The 24,739-nt window shown below is 40.4% G+C and overlaps 1 protein-coding gene across 1 annotated transcript in view; it reads left to right on the plus strand.

Moving 5' to 3' along the window:
• Positions 1-24,739, plus strand: part of LRP5 (LDL receptor related protein 5) — a 165,049-nt gene that overhangs the window by 111,728 nt on the left and 28,582 nt on the right. Inside the window, exons 8-13 of the mRNA XM_050898048.1 lie at positions 12,603-12,819; positions 14,382-14,671; positions 16,721-16,947; positions 17,287-17,471; positions 20,290-20,613; positions 22,826-23,028. Of these exons, the coding sequence (XP_050754005.1) occupies positions 12,603-12,819; positions 14,382-14,671; positions 16,721-16,947; positions 17,287-17,471; positions 20,290-20,613; positions 22,826-23,028 (1,446 nt within the window). The remainder of the gene's footprint in view (positions 1-12,602; positions 12,820-14,381; positions 14,672-16,720; positions 16,948-17,286; positions 17,472-20,289; positions 20,614-22,825; positions 23,029-24,739) is intronic.

Consider the following 24,739-nt stretch of genomic DNA (forward strand, 5'->3'; position numbering starts at 1 on the left):
CCATAAAAATATAGTTACTGGTGTTTCATTGTCCTTTTCTTGTAAGCCAAATCTCAGGTTTTCAGTTGTGCTGGCCTTCAGGGAGGGAAATACTGTCATTAATGAATTCTTTAAAAAAATTTATAGTTCAAATTCACATAGATTTCCCTTCCCACCCCTTTAAAATTGAATCCTGGTTTTCTTCTGAACCTTTCTAGGCTTAGAAGCATCATGTTGCAATCTCTATTTGGAAAGATGAGGTTTTGCCCCAATCCAGTGTTTGCAAAGTCAAGAGAATATAGGGCAGAAAGATAAATCTTGGAGTGCAAGCAGGTGGAATCCTTGTCTCTTCTGCAAGTTCAAGGTGAAAAAACTGTGCTCTTTTCCCCTGTTGTCAGGCTCCTCACCTTTCATACAAAATAATTTGAAAGTGAGCTTGGAGTTTTGGATTTTAGTTATTGCAGGAGAGAGTCATTAGTGGGCAGATTACAGGTGAGAGGTGGTGTTGGGTCAGTTTTTATTGCTTGGCTTTGCAGACATGCCCTGTGGATGACTCAGTCACACACGCAGATTGTATTTTGCCCCTTTTACCTGGGATTGAGTGTCTTCAAATAGTGCTGGTTTCACATTAAATATGAGCTTTTGGGGCATTTGTGTAGGAATAAGAGAGCACAAGGTTTATGATTTGTTTCTAATTAATTGTCAGCCCTCCAAGGTACAATTATCAACTATATAACACATAAGTCTTCAATTATTTAGTGTATTTATTATTTTAGAATATGTCCCCCAATTAATTTTAAGTATAAAATCACTCCTACTGTTTCAAAAGCAAAGAACTCCTCTTGTTACCCAGTGAGGCACACTATAAAGACATACTTTTCCCGTGGGTCTATTACATCACTGAAGATGGTGTTATACAAGTTATTTGCATCAGTGCCTGCAGGTGGTCCCTGCCCTCCCTCTCTCATAGTGTGTTCCTGCTTTGTTCTGGCTGGCATAGAAGTCTGTGCAGCCACGTGGAAAACCAGAGCAGGGAACTGATCCAGCTGAAAAATAACCAACTGAAAAGGTTTATATTTTTCAGTCTGATACGTTTTCTGCCACACAAGTAGTTGTGCTGACATGGCAAGGTGTCAGTGTGAATAGGGGAATGAGAGGCCAGAGGCAAGGTGGCATCTGCTCAAACTGGCCTGAGCAGCACTGCCTGCCAAATTTTAAGCTGTGCTCTGAAAGATGTATTAGCTTGGCTCCTTTCTTTGGTATTGAGAAGCAGTTTGAACAGACGAGGCAGGGTTTGGAAAAGAGGAAGAAATTTTATCTAACTTCGAATAGAAGGGACTCGTAGGTACTTTTCTTTTGGAATGGAGTTCTTAATTATGATCTTAGACCAGCCTGATAAAGGCAGAGAAGAAACTTGCAAGTTGCAGTTGACTGTAGCTAACTTCCTGAAGACGTTGTGTATGTCTGCTCTTCTCCTATCAGTAGATGCTAAATATGCCTCTTTTATTTACTTATGTTGGGGTACAGGGAATCATGCCCTAAAAAATCTGTCTTGTAAGCTAAAAGGACATCCTAAATTTCAGCTAAACTTTTGACTCCACTATTTCACATTGGTTTGATCTAGGAAGCTCTTGATGAACAACCTTACTTAGCTCTACTCTCAGGAGCCTTCTACACATTTGTCACTCTCTGCTGATTAGGCCTAGGGCCTTGGATTGAAAATAAGCTGTGTGATATGGACTGAAGAGTTTATATTCTCTTGAGTGAAGCCAGCCCTGTATATGAACCGTGGGGAGGCTATTTATTTATTTATTTTTATTCCAGTAAGTGGAAAATATTGCACATTAACCTCACTTGAAAGGTTATTCCATCTGGGAAATGTTCTCACTTGCCTGAGCATGAGAGGGGAGGCACTGTGGTGTGGTGAATCCAGTGTTAGGCTGGCCCTTGAGTCTCTTGAGTTCTCAGTGTTGCTTGATGATTCAAGGCAACTTCTTTCCTGTGCCTCCATTGTCCTGTCAGGAGAACAGGATGGTGTTATTTTCCTTTTTGTTAAAGTACACTGAGCTCATTTGGTGAAAAAGCTGTTTAAGAACGTGGGGTGGGACCGTTAGCTCATACAATTGTGAGACCTATGTGAAAAATGTAGCGTTCTGGGCGATTCAACTGATGGTCTGACCTCCAGAGAGGGCTGCTGACAAGAGAGCAATCTGATGGAGCATCTTCCTGTGTTACATTTACCCCACAAGAGAGTTTGAGTTTTGGCTGCAGAAGTAGTGGCACCCTCCCTGTGCAACACCACAAAACACATTCTGTACCACAATCATTGGAGGCAGGGCCTTCAGCTGTGCAGGACTTGGTTTCCTGTGGTGAACCTAATGGGCTAAGCTTCAGAACATCCTCTAAGGGTCTGTCTGTCCTGCCAGGCTTTGGCCTGAGAAGGAAAGGTAGCTTTATTTGAAAACAGATCAAGATTGTGCTGGCCAAAAGTTATGTGTTTTGCCTTTTTAACCATTTGCAGGGCCTGGAGACTGTCTGGTAACTGCATTTTGTCAATAAACTCTCTGAATGCTACCTTGCATAACTTACTAATATTAATAATGTCTCAAATAAATATGATTGATAGTATTGCTTATCCCAAGTGACAGTGGAGTGCAGGCATCTTATCAAGGCATGAGGAGTCTTGCTGTGATCTGTTCTTTCAGCAGATACATTTCATCTGTGAGAGGGCTTGCGTGTGTCCGAGCTTGCTGTGCTGAGGTACCTGGCTTAGTTCTGCAGGAGCTAGCAATGTAGTTGTGTTAGCACAGTATCTTAGCCTGGGCTCTGTACAGCTGCTGATACTCCAGCTAACTGTGGACAACCTAGTTTAGGTTTCTGTGCATGGCTTTTACTTGTGCTTTGTTGACATACACTCTACATGGTGGTATGTAAAACTGGATTTATTGGATTAGTGTAATGGAGTGTTTCTGTAAATGGTACAAGTAGGAGGGAATCATGATCAGAATTTGCTGTTTACTTGGGCCAGGAGGCTTCATGAGATGAGGAACTGAATGAATATTTGTAGATGCATACCGGAGTCCTTAGACTTTCATTGCCTCCCTCCAAGGAGGCGTTGTATGCCCGCTTCCTTTGGTTGTATTTATATTGGATTAGTATTTCATCTGTCTCCCTCTAGTAGAAATATTTGTTTAATGAGAGAACTTTGATTCAGTTTCTGAGGAATAACTAAGTGAGGTACATGAGACTTGGCTAATCCATTATTAAATGAGGATAAAAGCATCCATTCTTCAAGGTGTAGTGCCATGAAGTGGCTTCTGATAATTGCACTGTGGTGAGGTTAAGAAAATGAAAATGTTATAGTTCTCCAAGGCAAGACTAAGAAGCTGAGTTCTGAGCAAGAGGTCCCACTGTGCTGGACAAAACACTTCTAGCTTAATCTTAGTTTACTGTGGACAGACTGCGTGAGACCTAGCAGACATGCACAGTTTACTGTGGTCGCATGACTGCATGAGACCTAGCATTGTATGTAAAACAGAGATGGAAAGACCACAAGAGGGGGTCATGACTAGACCAGTGCTTCTCAATTGTTCATGGACCTCTCATTGTCTGTAAGATAAAAGATGATTTTTAAAAAAGTTAAAAATCCACATATATTTGGGTAGGTAAACAAAAAGGAGAAAAATAGAAGTAGTAAATACTACATTTAGCTTAATTTTTATTTCATTGCAAGTTAATGTTAGCATGGTAACATTGGACAGGAGGCAAGTCTTTTCTTTGGAAAGGTTGACCAGCACTGGTGCCACTTTCTACTTCAAGATCAAGTGTAGCTGTTATTTTTGACATCCTTTTGACTTTTTAAGGAATTCTAGTTGGCTACTGAAATTGCTGATTTGTTTTTTGGACTCAAAAGTTTACCACAAATTTTTTCTCATATCAAGCTCATTATTTTATTTTTTTGTCTTTCCTTCATGTTGTACGTATATACGTTAAAAATGTGCTTGCAGTCCCAATTTCATCAGCAGGAGTACAACATAGTAAATATTTATATGATGTGCTATTTCCACAGACTTTTAGCTGTCTGTAGAGCTGGGAAGTTGTTTGGATTTGGAAAAGAGAGCATAAAGATCTTACAGGACTATTCAAATCCCTTTGAAGACAAGGGAAAACAGGAGAGAAGTGAGAAAAAATAAGATATGTGCATTTTAAAAATATTATTGTAAAAAGTTTAAATTCTTCTTCACCTTTCCCAGACTAGTTAACTAGAAGTTGGAAAGGCACATTGTCTTCATAATGGATGTTAGCTAAATTTCAGAGTTGTCGCATGCCCCTTTAAACTTAACTCATGGTGGTGAGCATTTCAGAATGAAAAAGTATTTACAGAAAGCAGAATCTCCCTGAAGTGTATTAAATACGCAACTTCTACCTAAAAATAAAACTGAAGTACTAATTCAGTAGATCCTCTATGCTTTCGGGTCTAGCCACCAGTTGCCATAAATTATTTTGAGAATGTTTGTGTTTAACTTTTTCCCCTTTTAAGGAGTTTCGAAGCATGCCATCACGTTCCTGCTTATGAGAGATAAGTTGCAGAATTGACCAGCTGCACCCTTAATCCTTTGATATCCTGTAAGCAGAACAAAGTTCTGGAAATGTCAGGCTGATGTAACTCATATGGAGAACATTAGCTGCTCCTAGATGAGGTTTATAAAATAAAAGCAGGTTCAAAATCACAGTCATGTTAACACAACCTTTCCAACAAGAAGAAATTTATCCATCGATCAGTGTCTGTTAGAGCTTATTACATGTGCTCGTGTTTTGAAAAGTCTGTCTGAAAATGCAATACTCTCTCTGGAACTAATGAGATTTTGTGAAGTCCTAGGAGAAAATCAGGTGTGGTGGTGATTTGATACGGAAAAATATGAACAGATCAACACTGCAAATAAATAACCACTTCACATGGTGATAATATGAGCACAAGGATAAGAATATATTTTGTTTATATTATTCCCAGAGAAAACAGGAGATCACTATAAACTACTATTTTTCATAAAGTAAATTTATACTCTGTTGCATTTGGCATGTTTGTAGGTGGTTGGGTGGTTTTTTTTTTAACAAGTCACTACTTAATTGTCTTACATTCATTTGTAAGTGTAGATTTTAATTTGTATGAAACAGAACAAATTGATAAAGAAAATGTGCTGGAGTCATTGCATTTGCAACAGTTTTGGAGTATCCCGTCAAGAAGCTGACATTGCTAGATTGTTGAGAATTTCATGTGTGTGTGTAAGACTACCAGAGAAAGTTTCAGCGCGAGCTCTTTTACCAATGGCTTTAACTTGGTATTACACACCAGCTACTTTGCTTTGCCTGTCTCTAGGACAGGCATGGCTGCCCTACCAGCCATAGCGTACCACCATGGCTGCAAGATAGAGCCTAGCAGCAGGGATGGTTTGCCATTACTGTGTGCTTTAGCTTTAGGAGGCTGCAAAGGTACTTGTGAGGGAAGGCTGCCAAAAAAGAGTACTGGCATTCGATAATCCTCCTTGGAATTCTCTTTACTGAGCATCTCAAAGTGGCTTGTGTATTACGAGTGAAAATATGACCTATATGTGTACCCATGGAGAAGTATCTTGTCATGCTGTATCCTCAACAAGCTAAAATGACATGTTCTGCGGTGAAAAATGAGGAAATGTCTCTTAGAGAAAGGAAAACAATATGTAAGAAAAGGGTGGTGGTGTGTCACTACGTGTATTTGCAAATGGCAAATTGTTATCCACAGTTCAGTAGGGGTGTTTCATTCATGATGTTGTATAGATTCATTCTCCATGCTCTCTTGGTTTATAGCTTATTCTGAATGTAGCTGGGTGCTGATAGTTTGCAATTGGCAACCAACACTAACACCTAAGCAATGTGAAAGTTCAGAAAATAATAATAAAAATGTACATCAACATCACAACTTACCTGAAATGAGAATGATCTGAAAGAAGAGCCACAATAGTACATGTAGGATTAATCCATGAAATGTAATGACAATAGAAACCTGATGAATTTTATTTATGAGGCAGCTTTTACCAGGTAGACTAAGTATTTCAAGGTGGACAGAAATTATTGACAACAATGATTAACTGCTTTCCAAATTCTCGAGCTTTACTCAAGTGTTTGAGGCAACAGATTGCTAAGAGACTCAAGTAGTCTTTTTTTTTGTGGAAAACGGCCAGATATTTCTGTTGTCCGTCCATCCCCATCCTTTTTTGTTATATGGGTTCTGGTACTGTTTGTTTTAATGTTATTCTCTTTTCTGCTTGCCAGTGTCTGCCAATACGTGCCTGGCATTAAGCCCCTTCAGACCAGAAAAGAAAAGGAGTTCACTCTTATCCCAAAGCATTGATGAAAGGTGGTTGTGTTTCAGCTGTTGGAAATGTTAACGAATGGCTTGTACTCAGCTGAATGTAGACTGTACAGACTGCTCACAGCTGCTTCACTCTTCTCTTTTTGGGGCAGGCTTCTTTACCCTCTGGAGTTTTCCACTTCTCTCCATTTTTCTTTGCCTTTTTCTTTCCCTGTTGACTGCCACCCACATGATTTGTCTCACAAGTTTTTTCTCCAACCAAAGAAGACAGGGCATTGTTCACTTGAGATGCCTTTTTAGAGTCTTCTGGTGAGAATCGTTAGAAGCCATTCACAGAATCACAGAAGGGTTGAGGATGGAAGGACCTCTGGAGGTCATCTGGTCCGACCCCCCTGCTCAAGCAGGGCCACATAGAGACAGTTGCCCAGGACCATGACTAGATGGCTTTTGAATATCTCCAAGGATGGAGACTCCACAACCTTCCTGGGCAACCTGTTTCAGTTCTCAGTTACCCTCACAGCAAAAGAAAGTGTAGCTCTCCTCTTCCACAGGGGAAGAGGAATAGATCCAGAAAAGAAGAGTCATAGACCCACAAGCCCACCACATGGATCTCCTAATAATATGGCAGTCATGTCGTTTTACCGTTGGCAACCTGCTATGTCTGCTTACTGCTCACATAGTGATTTAACTCAGCCCAAGAATTAGTTTCCTTTTGACTACAGCTTTGTCTGAAGCAGTTGAATAAATTTTGTTTTATCTTAATCAATTAAATATAGGACCAAGGTGTCTGAGTTCCTTTTGTTACTCTGTCAAAAGACATCCTATATGTATGCTGAATAGTTGTTTTTTTCACAGGTGCACCTGAAATATAACTTGACTACATGAATCATACTGATGTGTAGAATTTAATTGCATTGTTTTACTTTAATCTTCTTCAAAGAGCCAAGAGCTTTTGAGTGTTATATTTGGAAATATTTGTTAAATCATTTTGCCTACATTGCAGCAGCATCTAAAAAAAAAAAATCACACCTTATCACCTTATCGTGTTTTTTTGTGTAATTCAGTTCATTAAGGTGTTTGATGTTGATTTCATTTTGCCCACAACAGATTTTAGCCGAGCTTGGCAATGCCTCATTACAAGATTTGTCATTGGATTCTTATGACTAATCAGGGGCTTTTAGTGTGTGCCTCTGTTCTAGGGCGGCTTTCAGTGTTTTGTATGGAAAGCACAGCAGATTTAGTGTTGCATTTATCCTTTGACCCAAGTTGAGATCCATTTATCAGTTATAGAAAGAGGACGAAAACCCAGAGCAGAAAAAAGCTTATTCTAATCTCTTTGTGCTAAATGATAAGGAATGCACTTTAACAGCTTCCCTTTGGCTGCAGTTGCCAGGATACACACCATTTCAGATATTAAATGATGAGTTAATACGGTATTTTGTTAGCTGTGCCATTTTAGTGAAAGGAGTTGTGCTTTTGGCCATATTGTGAGGCCTGTTTGTAGATTTTTATTTGGCATCCTCATGGTTTTGGTTAATATGCTAGAGTAGAGGTGAATCTCTGGGAAGATGGATGGCAGCAAAATGTGAAGTAAAGACTATGTATATGTACCTATACTGAACTGCATGCGACAGCTCACTGTCCAAGCTTTGCGCTGGCTGCTACTAGAAGATAGTCTCGTGGTTAGTTAGCGTTTCCTGCCTGTTGCCACGAATTACCTACCACTAAGAGGGCTCGACTGCCCACAGCACAGAAAAATCCTCCAAGTCAGAGCTGCCCTTCTGCATCCAAGGGAAGCCTGCTTGGATTTGTAGGTGTTCTTCCCACAGGATTGGGGAGAGGGATATTTGGGAGAGAGAGAATAAACACTTATTCCATTGCCTTCTTAGCCAAAATATAAGCCATTAAGCATTTTATTGCTGTCTGATTCCACATTTTGGATCTCCATTCACAATATGCTCGAACAGCCATATAATGTAGGAATGCCGCAATAAGGTCTCCCCAGAGCCTTCTCTTCTCCAGGCTGAACAACCCCAACTCGCAGCCTTTCTTCATAGCAGAAATCTTCCAGCCCTCTGATCATTTTTGTGGCCCTCCTCTGGACCCACTCCACAGATCCTTGTCTGTCTTGTACTGGGGACTCCAGAGCTGGATGCAGTACTCCAGGTGGAATCTCATGAGAGCAGTGTAGAGGGGGAGAATCGCTTCCCTCAACTGCTAGCCGTGCTGCTTCTTATGTAGCCCAGGATGTGATTGGATTTCTGGGCTGCAAGCGCACATTGCCAGCTCATGTCCAATTTTTCACCCACCAGTATCCCCAAGTCCTTCTCAGCAGGGCTGCTCAATCCATTCATCCCCCAGTCTGTATTGATACTGGGCATTGCCCTGACCCAGGTGCAGGACCTTGCACTTGGCCTTGTTGAACTTCATGAACTTCATGAAGTTCAACAGCTTGGTGTTATCTGGAACATCCACAGATGCACATGGATTTAAATAATGTGTGTTTCTGCATGCTTGGATCCAATCTTTGTCTGGTGTATTTTAGTCAGCAGCTCTAGTATTTGAATTATACTTTTACTGTCCATATCTGTAAAAGTAGTTGGAAATGTGGTAGTTTGATCATCATCCTGCTGATGCATTGTTGTAAAGGAAATGGTGTCTTGTTTACTTAGTGTGGCACCAGTTTGGCTCCAGCACCTGAGTATGCATGATGAACTTTTGAACCCGCTGTATTGCCTGTGGGATTGATACTGTTTTAAATAAGTGAGCATTTGAGGTTTGCCTGGACATGATGTAATGAGATAATTGCAGAACCATTTGGCTTTTAACCGCAGATATAGCCTTTTTTTTAATGTACTCTATTTAGCTTAACAAAATTAAAAGACATTAATCTTCAGTCTCTGCGACTTCATCAAGTAGTAGAAGAATTGTAGGTTGATGGGCTGACACAAAACTCCCCTGAAACTTAGTTTTCAGGAATGCCAGTGTTATTTTTAACTGTCTCCAGCAGGAGGCTTTTCCTCTGGAAGGAATCCAGAGGTTTACATTGTAGCATGTGTTCAAATTCACATAATCTGCGAAGTAGTCTTAAAGTTCTTGTGAAGTTGTTTTCCTCTGTGGTTGAAGAAATCTGCACTCTAGTGTTGCAAGATAGACTGTGTTATAGTGATGATTTTTGTGTGTAGCATAGGTAAATATAGGATGCAGTAGTTGACTGCTCTGCTCTGCAGATTGGCTGGTGGTGGCTGGAAGATCTAGTGTGTGTCCCATGTGTGTGTGGTGTGTTGACCTTGGCTGGATGCCAGGTGCCCACAAAGCCGCTCTATCACTCCCCCTCCTCAGCTGGACAGGGGAGAGAAAATATAACGAAAGGCTTGTGGGTCGAGATAAGGGCAGGGAGAGATCACTCACCAATTACTGTCATGGGCAAAACAGACTCGACTTGGAGAAATTAATTTAATTTGTTGCCAATCCCAATCAGAGTAGGGTAATGAGAAGTAAAACCAAATCTTAAAACACCTTCACCCCACTGCTCCATTCTTCCTGTGCTCAACTTCACTCACGATTTTCTCTACCTCCTCCCTGCCAGCGGTGCAGGGGGATGGGGAATGAGGGTTGCGGTCAGTTCATCAGATGTTGTTTCTGTCGCTCCTTCCTCCTCAGGGGGAGGACTCCTCACACTCTTCCCCTGCTCCAGCATGGGGTCCCTCCCACGGGAGACAGTCCTCCATGAACTTCTCCAACGTGAGTCCTTCCCTCGGGCTACAGTTCTTTACAAACTGCTCCAGTGTGGGTCCCTTCCACAGGGTGCAGTCCTTCAGGAACAGATTGCTCCAGTGTGGGTCCCCCGTGGGGTCACAAGTCCTGCCAGCAAACCTGTTCCAGCATGGGCTCCTCTCTTCACGGGGTCACAGGTCCTGCCAGGAGCCTGCTCTAGCACGGGCTTCCCACAGGGTCACAGCCTCCTTCGGGCACATCCACCTGCTCCAGTGTGGGGTCCTCCATGGGCTGCAGGTGGATATCTGCTCCACCATGGAACTCCATGGGCTGCAGGGGGACAATGTGCATCACCATGGTCTTCACCACGGGCTGCAGGGGAATCTCTGCTCCGGCGCCTGGAGCACCTCCTCCCCCTCCTTCTTCCCTGACCTTGGTGTCTGCAGAGTTGTTTCACTCACATATTCTCACTCCTCTGTCTGGCTGCTGCTGCCCAGCAGGCTTTTTTTTCCCCCTTCTTAAATATTTTACCACAGAGGCGCTACCACCGTTGCTGATGGGCTCGGCCTTGGCCAGCGGCCGGTCCATCTTGGAGCCAGCTGGCATTGGCTCTGTCGGACATAGGGGAAGCTTCTAGCAGCTTCTCACAGAAGCCGCCCCTGTAGCCTTCTCCCACTGCCAAAACCCTGCCATGCAAATCCAATACAGTGTGCTAGCATTTAACAATCTTTTTCAGATAAAATTCATATAGTAAAATTGCTGACCGCATCTTATTTGTGTTTCTCAAAAGGGGAAATGTGCCCAAATTAACTGTGTCACGGAAGAAATGTGTGTTGTTTTCACAAATTTGTAAAGTGTTATAAGGTTTCAAAGTGGGGATTTAATTTTTTAATTTATTTAGATATCTACCATGGGTGTGCGTGAATGTACTGAAATTCACATGCTAATTTAGTAAGATGTGGTGATTGTCATAGGTCATGTTAAAAAAAGAAATTGTAGGTGCTTCTGCTGCTTACCATGTACGGACAGAGCCTTACAACTTACTGTTTTATAATATCTGTATTAAATTGTGGTAAAACTGATGGTTGATTTTGACTGCCCACAATATTGTTAGGCATTTAATGGTTTAATATTACATTGCATTTAAGTTATAGGCATTTTTTAATAAGAAATAAATATTGCTTAAACACTTAGCAATTTAAAAGTCAGGGGAATACAGTGTTGAAATGACCGTAGCTGTCTTTCAATCACAAGAAAATAGAAGCATTGCACGGTGAAGGCAACTTAATCACCTACAAGGTACAGATTTAGTATTTTGAGTCTGAATAAACAAATAATTTCTAAATAATAGTAAAGAGGAGACTATTTAAAACCTCAGTCACAAGCCACGGTAGCCTAAATTAAAGCACAACAGTTGTCCACCTGTGAAGCATTTCTAGCAATAAATGGAGATTTGATTGAATCACGTTGGAAAATAAATTGTCTTAAGTTGTGGTCTTTTGTTTTGGTTTTAATATGATACTGAACTTGATTCTGTTCACAGTATAAATTTTCAAGTAGCACCTTAAAAATACCGTAGTTACGTTGCAGCTACCAATTACAAGAAGTAGGATGGGGAGGAATCTGGGGATTTGTCAGATAAATATTTTGCCTGGGTCTTATAAATATACACTCTTTGCCATGGGTAAAAGATGTCCGGATGATTGAAAAGATTTTTGCAGTTTGTGTAGTAGGTGGAGGTGACTTCAGGCATGTTGCATGGGGAATTGTATGTGGACATTTTAATTTCATATCTTGCCCAGTGATTGTTGATCAGGGTCAGACTATATGAATCTCTTCCCTTATGCCAAGCAAAGTGGGGTAGCACAAGATCATTGTAGTAATTGGTTATGAAATAATTAACCAATAGCATATATATATCTGTGGGGCTTATCCCATCTTCAATACTATTTTGCTTTCTCTGCAGTTTTAGGAATATAAATTTATATAAGTCAGTACTTATTCCACATCTTAAAGATCTTGCTTATCACAAGAATGAGAAAAACTTAATTCTTTTATGGTAAAAAAATGAGATTTCAGAAAGTGCAGATTCTACATGGCCTTCTTGTCTCCTGAAAGAATTCTGATGGCCTCTTTTCGCTGTGATTGAGTGCCAAAGGTCACTCCAGCAATCACGTGTTTCTGGGGAGAGAGTTCAGTAGTGAGAGCAAGATATGAATGGAGATTAAAAATCTTCTGAACCTCACTCCCATCCCAAAAAACACTCCCTTTGTGGTGGTCTTTGCAGGTTTGAACTGATGCAAGTTAAATTCATGTTGCGTAGGTTTTTCATTGAAGAAGGGGTGAGATAAGCCACTTTCAGTCTTGTCATTCCAATATATTTCTCTTTCAAGAAACCTAGAGGTAAAAGAAAGAAGCGTGAAAGAAGCATGCTGTGAATTTCAGGAGGTTCTTGTGTAAAAATAGAGGAGTTGTCAAAATATGATTGATATTGCCATTTTAATTGTACCTGCATTAGAGAAGATTATTTTTTCCTTTTTTCTCATGCATCCCACAGGTCATAAACGTTGATGGAACAATGAGGAAAACCCTCCTAGAAGATAAGCTTCCACATATATTTGGGTTCACGCTGCTGGGAGATTACATCTACTGGACTGACTGGCAGAGACGGAGCATTGAAAGAGTTCACAAGATAAAGGCTAGCAGAGACATAATTATTGATCAGCTGCCAGATTTAATGGGCCTTAAAGCAACAAGTGTTACCAAAGCGTTTGGTAAGCATGAGCAATCATAGGATGGATCTATAGTAGTTTCTAGATGGGCTTGCTTTCATTCAGCAGCTGTTGATTGCTTGTAATGAGAATAACTGTGGTCTCATATGTTTGAATCATTTTAAAGGAAAACTGCACCTATTGTTTGTAAAGTTGGGAAAATACAGTGTTGCAAAAGAAGTATGGACTTCCAGTTTTTAGTAACATTTCACATAAGTCCTCCACAGCTTCCACTACACTCTGAATTTTTGTGAGGAGAATTTTATTCCTGCCTCCAATCTATAGGAATCATTACTTCTGGTGCTCACAGAATTGCTCCATTTTCTGTTGCTCTTTTCTTCCAGTACAAAGTTCCAGTGATGTTCAGTTAGCAGAATGCTTTTTACTATGTCAGGTGGTATAGGCAGAGTTAGTGGCCATTACAACATTGCCTCAAAGCACGTGGCACTTAAATATTAACTTTAATACCTAAATCGTACTTAAATTATAACAAATAAATCTTGCCCTTAGCATGGGATCAGCAGCTGGAGCTCCGTGTTCTTCCACTGCATCTGCTGAAAGGTGCAGCTGGTGTTGTAGGTCCTCTGCTAGCATTCTGCCGAGGAGTATGTCACAGGACCTCCTGGCTTCAATAGTAACTCATGAGAGGGGCGTGTTCACCACAGATCTGTCTACTACGTGGAACATTAGAGTCTGGGCATAGCGGTAAATGAATTTGTTGGTCAGCTGTTAAAATTACTGAGAAAAGTTGCAACAGAATCACATAAAGTAGGTTGTCAAATTGCACCCTACCAGTACATGGATTTCCAGCCTTTCAGGAAGCTTTACTTGAAGGATAATCAAGTCCTCAAGCTGCAAGTTATGGCATCAGTCTGATCCCCTAAAAAGGGAAAATTAAAAGAAACCTGGTTGAGACTGATCTTGGAGATGGTTTTTTTGTGGTAACAGTCTTTAAATACCTAAATCCTTGGTTCCAGCAGATGGAGAAAGGCACTTATTTATCTTTTGGTCCTTACTTTCCCCTCCAGAGTCCCTCCCCATCTGGTCATGGTTGTTCACAGGAAAAAATAAGTGTGAGATTGTGGTGATCTTGTTGGAACTGCTTCTGCTAATGAATCTTTTCAGGTTTAAATTAAACAGCTGGGAAAGAACTGCAGTTATCCAGCTCTTTTCTCACCGTCTTGTATCATTGAACATTTGTAAAACTGGTGGTTTCAAAGAGATACAAAGATGGGGTACTTGGCCAAAAATAACCAAGCTGAACATGTATGTAATTACCTGCCTTCAGTGAAGATGTTTAATCTTGGGGAAACTAGAAGGATATGTTTGTAGCTGTTATTTGTACTATAGGAGGGATAGGAGCAGCTTCCTCATCCTTGGGTAGAAGGAAAGAAACAGTTTTGAATATTTTTTTTTTTAGAATTCCCTGTTGACAACCCATAGTGTTAACTTATTTTGAAAAATTATAATTACACTGCGTTTCCGCTCAGCCTCCCCCCACTCCCCTTTCTCCCCTACCTCTACAATGCACCAATATCTGTTTTGTTTTCGTTTTTTTTTTTAAGGAACTAATTCATGCGCAGAGAACAATGGAGGCTGCAGCCATCTGTGTTTCTTTACACCCCAGGAGACCAGGTGTGCCTGTCCCATTGGCCTTGAGCTGTTGAGTGACATGAAGACATGCATCATTCCTGAAGCCTTCTTAGTTTTCACAAGCAGAGCAGCAATTCATAGGATTTCCCTTGAAACCAATAATAATGATGTTGCTATTCCTCTTACTGGAGTCAAGGAAGCATCTGCTCTGGATTTTGATGTCTCTGATAACAGAATCTATTGGACTGATGTTAGTTTGAAGGTATTACTGACATGTGAATTCCCTGAATATAAAGCCACAGAGCAGTTACTTTGATCTAACAAAGGTCTCTGTTACATGATCTGTCCAGCAGTTGCTAATGTTGTCATTGAATTGCATCCAAGGAGACTCTTGGAGATGAAGACAGTTGCATTGTTGAATGCACAGTTGGGTGACAGGCATCTTCCTGCTTCAAATAAAAATCCAAAGTGGTGTCTGCCCATACCGAATGCCTAAGTCTTGGATGCTGCATGTGTTGCATCCATATATGTATCTATTGTAGAAAAGCTGTTTTCATGTCACATACTAGAGTAATTTAAACATCGAGCTTGGCAACCCCCCCGAGCTTTCTGTCCTCTTCCAGTTTTGACTTGGAAGGCAATCTTACTCAATATTAACATTTGGCAAGTGAACTTTGGATTGGTTGCTGTCAGTCTGTGGCTCCAGCTTGGCACAGAAAAGGCCAGGGAACTTGTCCAGTCCCCTGCACGCTGTGTTAAGCCCCCGCCTGCCCCCAATTCTATCTCAGTGTGTTCCCCAGGAGTTTGACATTTCCTGTGACATGTTTGGTTCACATCCAGGTGCATGCTAAAGTGAGTGTTGTGCTGTTCATCAGTGTTACTTTGCTTTTTGAAGTGAATTAAGTAATGGTAGAAAATGACAGACTCACTTCACTGGAACTGAATTCCTTTGTTTAGCCTCTTACTAGGTTTTCCAAGAGCAATCAATGTTTCCTTGCCAATGTGCCTAAGACACAATAGGGAAAAGCTCACTTTTAGTGACTGCAGGACACATGCAGTTTCCATAGCCTCTCTGTGAAGACTAATGAGGGTTGTGCTTCAGCGTTAACAGTGCTGCTTGTGGTGTGGATAACTTCCCTTCAGGAACAGTGCCAATGTAATAAATTAGCGTACTGCAGACACAGTTACTAAATAAATCTCACGCAAGCACGTGGAGAGCTGGAGCTATGGTCGTCTTAACCATTTGTAGTGGTTCAGCTTCAGCTGTGTCAGTGCGTAGATCCCAGTCTCACTCTATGCAGAACTGAAAAACATTTTACTTGTTTGTGGCCTCCTGAATTATCCAGCATACTGTACTTTTACATACGTATCAGCGTATGTTTCAGCACATCTGGGTTTTCATTCCACATGTCCCCCCACCTCCTGCAGCTTAGCAGCAGGTAGTGTAACTTCAGAGCCCATAGTTATCTCCCTTTCCTTTGGTGACTGCCACTTCCCTGGTCTCCTCCTGGCTCTCGTTATATGAGGACTCATTTTCAAAAAGGGATTATACTTTTTCTGAGATGTGGGTTATACCTGTACAAATATACTACGTGATTTCTGGTTTTGACATTTACCTTTAAAATGTCTCTTACTCTGATATGTTCATTTATCAAATTATTAAGAAATTAATAGCTGAAATATTAGCAGGCGTGTAGAATGATTGTTTAGTGTTGATAACAAGGGTGAGTAATTGTACATTGGTCCTGGAAGTTACCAGTGATTTACCTGGGGGTTGTTTCAGTGCTCCTTGTTAGGAGTGGCTTATTTATATGTACACAGTCCTTGCCCTATGACTTGTTTTGTTGAGTGTGCATGACTAAAATGTAGATGGGATCAGCAAGCTTGCTCCAGGTGACTGATCATGAGAAACAATTTAATTCAGATTTCTCTGAATTGAGATGTGTTTCTGAGACTTAAAACATTACAGTGAATTAAGTAATTTTAAAAAAACCTTTTTGTGTGCAAATAGAAGAGAGGGAGAAGGGGCAAGGAAGAATCTGCAGATACATAGTGCTTTCTGAAAATCATATCCTTTTAAGATGTCTTGGACTGGTCATTAGAAACCACTAGCTTTCTGAAAATTCAGGTCTCTTTATCATGTGAATTGCTATATCTTTTTTGACAATATAAATTTATTTTAAAAATTGTAACACTGGCTGATTTTTTTTACTAATTTCTTTTTGTACACTAAACTTCATAATAATTATTTGTTTTTATTTCAGTGGGGTATCCATAAACGCTGTAATATTTTTACACAATTGTTTTCCAGACCATAAGCCGAGCTTTCATGAATGGGAGCTCTGTTGAACATGTGATTGAGTTTGGGCTAGATTATCCTGAGGGAATGGCTGTAGACTGGATGGGAAAGAACCTCTACTGGGCAGATACTGGAACCAATCGCATTGAAGTAGCCCGCCTGGATGGACAGTATAGGCAGGTCCTTGTGTGGAAGGACTTGGACAACCCAAGGTCTCTGGCTCTTGATCCAACCAAAGGGTAAGGGACAGTGTTGTTTTTCAAAGCTTTGTGTGCATATTCTTGTACGTGACAAGTTAATTGGCAGTTTATATAGATCCGTTTCTTCAGGGTCTTCGAAAAGACAATAAACGCTCCACAACCCTATGGGTTACAATGAAAAATTAAGAATTGTCAATTGTATTTTTCTACCTTTGTCTAAAAAAGGAGTACTGTAATACTGCACATAACCACATGGGTTTTTTTGGTTTTTTGGTTGTTTCTTTAAGAACTGAAAATAAATTTAGAAAAATCAAAGCATGCAGCTAAACACAATCTTACCTAGCTGATGTACTCTTTTTGTTCCACTTCTCATTGCAGATACATGTACTGGACTGAATGGGGAGGTAAACCTAGGATTGTTCGAGCATATATGGATGGAACAAACAGCATCACTTTGGTGGATAAAGTGGGTCGTGCCAATGACCTCACTATTGATTATGCAGACCAAAGGCTATATTGGACTGACTTAGACACAAGCATGATTGAGTCATCAAATATGTTAGGTAATCTAGCGTTATATTACACCAGCCAGTACAGAAATATGCACTGACCATAGTATTGAATAATATGAAATTGGAATAATATAACTGTATTAAATCTATGTGTATATTTTTCTTATGAGAGGAAATGGAGAGTTAAATGTTTGAGATTAAAAAAAGCTTCCTAAAGTAATAACCATATGATGATTTATAATGATGGTGAGATATGATGTCATTTCTCTGTATTGATATGAAACTGCCTGTGTTTTACCAAAGCAGAGATGACCTCTGAGTTTCTCAAAGCGAGGACAACTTATAGGTTCACTGTAAACCACCTCTGACTTTTCAGTCTGGACACTAATTTTCTGTTGAAGTATCATCTCTGTTTCCAGCTTCAGGCTAGTGGTATTAGTTCAAAACCAAAACCAAAATACTGTTTCCATTTCCTGCAGTCTGAAAGGTTGTGCAGCTACTTCTGCAGTGTAACATGTTTTGTACACAACTTTACACATTTTCATATCTTCCATTGGAATTTTGTTTATACATACAAGGAGTGTGCTAAGATTTACTAAACTTTCACATTGATATTGACATGATAACTAACTGGATAGAAGAAGAGAGTTTTGTTTTCTGCAGCTGACATAGAGCTTTTGTATCATCCAGATGTTTTGTAAATATTAAATGGTCTTCAAGGTTTTAGCTGAGGCAGATATGAATTCCTTTTTGAGAAAACAGAGTTTATATGTTTCCAAATGCTACACAGTGAATCAGTGATAGGATCAGAAATGGAAGCCAGAAGTTCCTGACCTGACATCCTATCCCTGTTCCATTTCCAAGGAGAGGCCTTTGTGAGATGGGAATTAACACCTCTGGGATTCCAATGTAAAAATCAAAGTTTATGTGGCAGAACATACGGTATTTAAGCAAACTCATACAGGATTGTTACAGCAATGCTCTGATTAATGATATATATATATAATTTCCCTGCAACTCTTTTTTTTTTTAATCTGTGCAAAGCTACCATTAGAGTGAGATTTTTTTTTTTTTTTAAGGTGTTATTGTGTGTGCGTATCTTCAGAGTATAGAGAATCTACTAAGCTCAGGAAAACAGAGCGGTGCAGTTTTGGATTCCGAGGCTATCACTGATTTTGCATTTCTTGTATTTGTTGCTTTGGGATGACAGCTACTGAATGGATGTTACTGTTCAGAAATTGCAGTAAGATTGTTTCTTTATCTAGAGTTGGGTTTTTTCCTTCCAGAGTGCATGATCTATCAAAGCTCTCACTAAGCTTCTGCGTTATACTTAGAGAAACAAAATAGCCAGAGGCAAGCTTGAACTAGAAACTGACTGCAGCTTTGAGAAGGAACACAATATTGAAATCGTTTGTGGTAAATTAAACTGGTTCTAAAGCTGAACCTACTGTTAACATTTATTTGTGGTGAGAAAGTAGAAGGATGAGCACTGAAGCTAACAGTGTTGTATGATGTCTTTTTAGTTAGCAGATTATAAAGACTCAGGTAGACTTCTAGCAAGTGGGCTCGTGGGTTAAGGAAATGTTATTAGACTTGGCCTATGTTATGCAGTGCCAGCCTCCTTGCCGGGAGAGATCTGAATGAGTGTTGCTGATAGAAACGTCTACCCCACCAGCAATGAGTAAAGCACTCTTAAGTGGATAAATGAATGCGGTCTCAGCTTAATCTTGGGCATTATAAACATTACCCAGCAGGAAAAAAATCACTCTTTTGGGAGATTTCCCTCCATCTGCCAACTATCAAAATTCAATTAGACAGCTTATCTGTTTCCTTCAAAAGAGCCTATCCCCTGAATTCATCACTGTGTACCAGAATTGCTCTAAGAAGTACCTGAAAGTGTGCAGGATATCTGTGCCCCTAACTTGGACACTTTAGATGCCTAAAAGTAATTGGGAAGGTTGCCTCTATATTTAGTTTTGGTGGTTTATAGGGAAATGGCTTCATGTTCTAGTTTTTGGGTTTTTCATTCCTTCTCCAGTCTTGGCCAAATGGGAGAGGGCATGATGGAAAGTAGGGCAGGGGAAGAAAACTGGGGTGTTCTGTAGAATCTAGCATTGAATGTTTGTTTGAGGCAGGAGGAGATGATGCTAATGAAGGCGACACTTCATTTGATGTAAAGTGGCAGAGATTCATAGAGGTTTATGCTTGAAAATGTTTAGCAAGGTGATTTACAGTAAGACTTTATCTGCTTTAGTAGTGCATCTCTGGCAGAGGCCATCTAATGGTCTAGAAGGTGTTAAATCTGTTGTGAATGTTGCTAACTGAGCCACTGAGTGTGGGAGTATTGGGATTTCTGCCAAACAAATGGTTTCCTAATCTCTTGGGGTAGCTGTATGTTAAATTGCACTGCAAAAGGTTTGTGTTTCTTGAGTGAAACACCATAATTTCTCATAGCTGTTTCTCTGTGAGTCTCAAGTTTGCTCTATGTTGTTGCTTTCGTGCATATTAATTAGGGCTTTTATTGGCCTAAGTGATTCCTGGAGCTGACAGTATTCTTGAATATGTTTTCCAATATCTATTTGGGATGATAAGCATGAGACATATAGAGTAGTATTTATTTAAATGACAGTACACTGACACAGTTTCAAATTGCACTATAGGCAAGAGGGTATCAGGATAAGGTTTTTGAATGCAAGTGTTTAGGTTACCTCTTGAGCAGATACTGCATAATAATGAATCCCGTGATGCCGACTTGGGAAATGAGGTTTTATTTTAAAAAGGGAAGAAAAAAGTTTTTCTTGATGCCAGTCACACTCTTCATTTCATGACTTGGGAATTGTCCTTTCGTTGATGATCCTTATTTTTGCAGGACAAGAACGAGAAATCATAGCAGATGATCTACCTCATCCATTCGGATTAACCCAATACAGTGACTACATCTACTGGACAGACTGGAATCTTCACAGCATAGAAAGAGCAGACAAGACCAGCGGGAAGAACAGGACGCTTATTCAGGGCCATCTGGATTTTGTGATGGATATATTGGTCTTCCATTCTTCACGTCAGGATGGCTTGAACGATTGTGTGCAAAATAATGGCCATTGTGGTCACTTGTGCCTTGCTATACCAAATGGGTTTAGGTGTGGCTGTGCTGCTCATTATACCTTGGATCCCAACAGCAGGAACTGTAGCTGTAAGGCTTTTTGTTTGCTACTATATTCTTGAGTGTTTGTGGCTCCCAGGTGCTTGTGATCCCTTTTAGTATAGAAAGGGAAGGGATATCACAAGTCCATTTCAAAGGTTCTGGCTTTAAAGGTGATCTTTAAATATGAGGACAGAGTATGTAGTTTTATATCCATTTTTGTGACATGAATTAGGGGTAAAGATTTGTATTTCAAGTCTTAGAAATAACAGCGCTGTCAAGTCTGGTCTTTCTTGTTTTACTAGAAGTGCTTTCTAGGTGATTCAGCTGTGTGATTGAAGCTTTCCCAGTCCTTACCTAAGTGTGTAGGTGGGTGGAAGAGAAATTCTAAACAAAAAATGTCTTTTTCTCTTGAGTTTTTAATAAAGTCAGCAAAAATAACATCCAATAAAACAGCCTCCTAAGTAGTCTGCGCAATGTGCACATGCACTTGAAATTCATATAGGTTTGTTTTTCCCCTGCGTGTGATATTATGAGCCTGCCAGTTCACTGATTGTCCAATAAGAATTTAAGTTTCTAGTAAAAATAGCAGATGAATAGAAGATGGACTGTTGACTTAAAAAAAATAAACCAACAAAGCTTCGGGCATCCTGGCACAGTAGTGTATGAGGAAATTTTAACTGGATGAAAGGATGGATTTATGAAAGGCAGGTCCTGCTTGACTAACCTGATCTCCTTCTATGACAAGATGACCCACTTAGTGGATGAGAGAAAGGCTGTGGATGTTGCTTACCTGGACTTTAGTAAAGCCTTTGACACCATTTCCCACAGCATTCTCCTGGAGAACCTGGCTGCTCATGGCTTGGACAGGCGTACTCTTCGCTGGGTAAAATCTGGCTGGATGGCCAGGCCCAAAGAGTTGTGGTGAATGGAGTTAAATCCAGTTGGTGGCCTGTCACAAGTGGTGTTCCCCAGGGCTTAGTATTGGGGCCAGTTCTGTTTAATATCTTTATCAATGATCTGGATGAGGGGATCAAGTGCACCCTCAGTAAGTTTGCAGAGGACACCAAGTTGGGCGGGAGTGTTGATCTGCTGGAGGGTAGAAAGGCTCTACAGAGGGATCTGGACAGGCTGGATCGATGGGCCGAGGCCAATTGTATGAGATTCAGCAAGGCTAAGTGCCGGGTCCTGCACTTGCATTACAACAACCCCATGCAACGCTATAGGCTTGGGGAAGAGTGGCTGGAAAGCTGCCCGGCAGAAAAGGACCTGGGGGTGTTGGTCAACAGCCGCCTGAATATGAGCCGGCAGTGTGCCCAGGTGGCCAAGAAGGCCAATAGCATCCTGGCTTGTATTAGAAATAGTGTGGCCAGCAGGACTAGGGAAGTGATCGTCCCCCTGTACTCCGCAGTGGTGAGACTGCACCTCAAATACTGTGTGCAGTTTTGGGCCCCTCATTACAGGAAAGACATTGAGGTGCTGGAGCACGTCCACAGAAGAGCAACGAAGCTGGTGAAGCGTCTAGAGAACAAGTCGTATGAGGAGCTGCTGAGGGAACTGGGGTTGTTTAGTCTGGAGAAAAGGAGGCAGAGGGGAGACCTTATTGCTGTCTACAACTACCTGAAATGAGGTAGTAGTGAGGTGGGTCTTGGTGTCTTCTCCCAAGTAACAAGCGATAGCACAAGAGGGAACAGCTTCAAGTTGCACCAGGGGGGGTCTAGATTGGATATTAGGAAAAATTTCTTCACCAGAACAGTTGTCAATCATTGGAACAGGCTGCCCAGGGAAGCGGTTGAGTCACCAACCCTGGAGGTATTTAAAAGACGTGTAGGCATGGCGCTTAGGGACATGGTTTAGTGGTGGACTTGGCAATGTTAGGTTTACGGTTGGACTCAATAATCTTGAAGGTCTTTTCCAACCTAAATGATTCTATGATTCTATGATAATATAGGAAAACCTGTGACTGTGTATTGCCCACTGTCACTGGTGTTACTTAAATTCCACATGGGGAACATAGTTATTTTATAATGTGAAAAGGAAATACTTTCTGGGTGAGGGTGTGCACATTTACCCTCCAGAAGTACAGAAACAAACATTTTCAACTTAATAGCAAAAATCTCCAATTATGAATTACCTTACTTTTCATTGTGAATATGATTGTCTCTTTGGGTTTTTGTCCTAAATATTCTTTGTCTTCTGTGTGGGTGTGTTTTTGACCGTGTGAGTTGCATTTTCTTATGCATTCTGTTTTGGCTTGTTTCAGCCCCTGCCAGCTTCCTGTTGTTTAGCCAGAAATCTGCTATCAGCCGGATGATACCAGATGATCAGCAAAGTCCAGATATCATCCTGCCTATGCATGGTCTAAGGAATGTCAAGGCTATTGATTATGATCCCTTAGATAAATTGATCTACTGGGTGGATGGACGTCAGAACATTATAAAAAGAGCCAAAGATGATGGCACTCAGGCAAGTTTACATGGTGTATATAGTTTTGTGTCAGTCTTTTTGTGTGCTTTGTACTTTATGCTTGACTTTCCCCTTCCGTCCCCTGCACCAAGGAATCATCAGTTTAAATTTTACTCTTGCCAGCACTTATTCATGTATATTCTATTTGTATGTGAAAATTACTGAAAGCTTTTAGGATCATGATTTTAATTTATGCATAAAGAAGTGTAATAGAATATAGTACATCATATGTATCTGAAACTATAAGCCTTGAATTGCAATCTTTAGTTAAGGATGGGCACTGAAGTAAGGCAGACTCACTATACTCAGGACAGATAAATTGTATTCTAAAATCAATATTGTGCATGCCAATTGTGTGATAATATTGCCATCATTGTAAAGCTCTCTCAAAATTAGAACTCTCAGCTATCCAAGCTGTAGTTAAACCCTGAGTGAATGTAGAGTTGCCTGCTGTGCCAAATGGGGATAGGCTTATCCACATGCTTAATTGTTTTACTGAGTCAGGGACATTATTCTTTTGCGCTAGTTATTCACACAACAGTGGAAAGAAGTGTACTGTTCTTCCAGGCAGTGTTATGTGTTAACATAGCTTAACTCCCAGGTCAAGATAACAGATTCTTCAAAAACTATGGTTTGAATAAGAATATAAAACAAAATGGAGAATGGGCAAGTTGTATTTTCCTAGTTCTTGGGCAGTCGTATCTAAACAATATGACATGATATCAATGGAAATGGACTGGTCTCTTCATGCATCTGGGGACTCAGAGGTTTTACGGTTTCCTTTAAAGGAAGAGATGACAATTTTATTTTTTGGCCATTTCTTTTAAGATTAGGAGGAGGTATGTTAGGATGAGCAGCTAGCTGGGTTGTGGATGAATTTTGAAGAAGTTTTGCTCGCTCTTTTTGGGATTATGCTATGTGCTAATTGTTGTAGTCTAGCTTGTCTTTGGTACTTGCAAGGTGCAAATTGCAATGGAGATTCATTTGCTTTGTGTTTTCCTCTACCTTGGTCACACAGCTTTGAAGATGCAGATACCCTGCAAATTTTTACTTTCCAATTTTCACCAGCTATATTTATTTAATTTTGCTAAATTGTGCTGTTTGCAGATGATGCATATGAATTTCATACCTGGGTAATGTTACCTTTGATTTCAGGAAAAGAATGATTTCTTTTTATTTCTACACACACTGTCAAGACAAAATAGGGATAAAGCTTTATATAAAAAGAAAAAAGACTGTATATCACTGTGCAGAACTTGGAGGCTTAAAACCAAATTGTGGAAATATAACTTTCACAAGTAATGCTGTGTTGGGTAATTCATTTGACTTAAGCTGAGCATGGAATGGTGTCTTCAGCTTTCTTGACCTACATGAACTTTTTCTGGTAATGTTTTTGTGTTTGGATTGGGAGCACCGCATTAGGACACTTAAGGAAGCCACCACTTTCCCCCCACCATTATCATGTCACCAGAAGCAGTCCCCTTTGAAGGCTACTTTGATGTTGGGAGTCCTGCCAGCAGTACTACTATCCCCATGGCACTGGGATTGGCTCTATGCTGGTGGAGCCTGTGTAACGTTAAACAAACAACAGAAAGATTATTTTCCTTTAGAGATTTTTTTATATGCTCTAGTGCTCTTCACAGAAATAAAGTATTGAAGTCTATGTTAGTATTCAACATAGAGTTAAAAAGTGTAGTAAATAGTATGTTAG

This window comes from Gymnogyps californianus, chromosome 5, assembly GCF_018139145.2.
Source record: "Gymnogyps californianus isolate 813 chromosome 5, ASM1813914v2, whole genome shotgun sequence".
Lineage (NCBI taxonomy): Eukaryota > Metazoa > Chordata > Aves > Accipitriformes > Cathartidae > Gymnogyps > Gymnogyps californianus.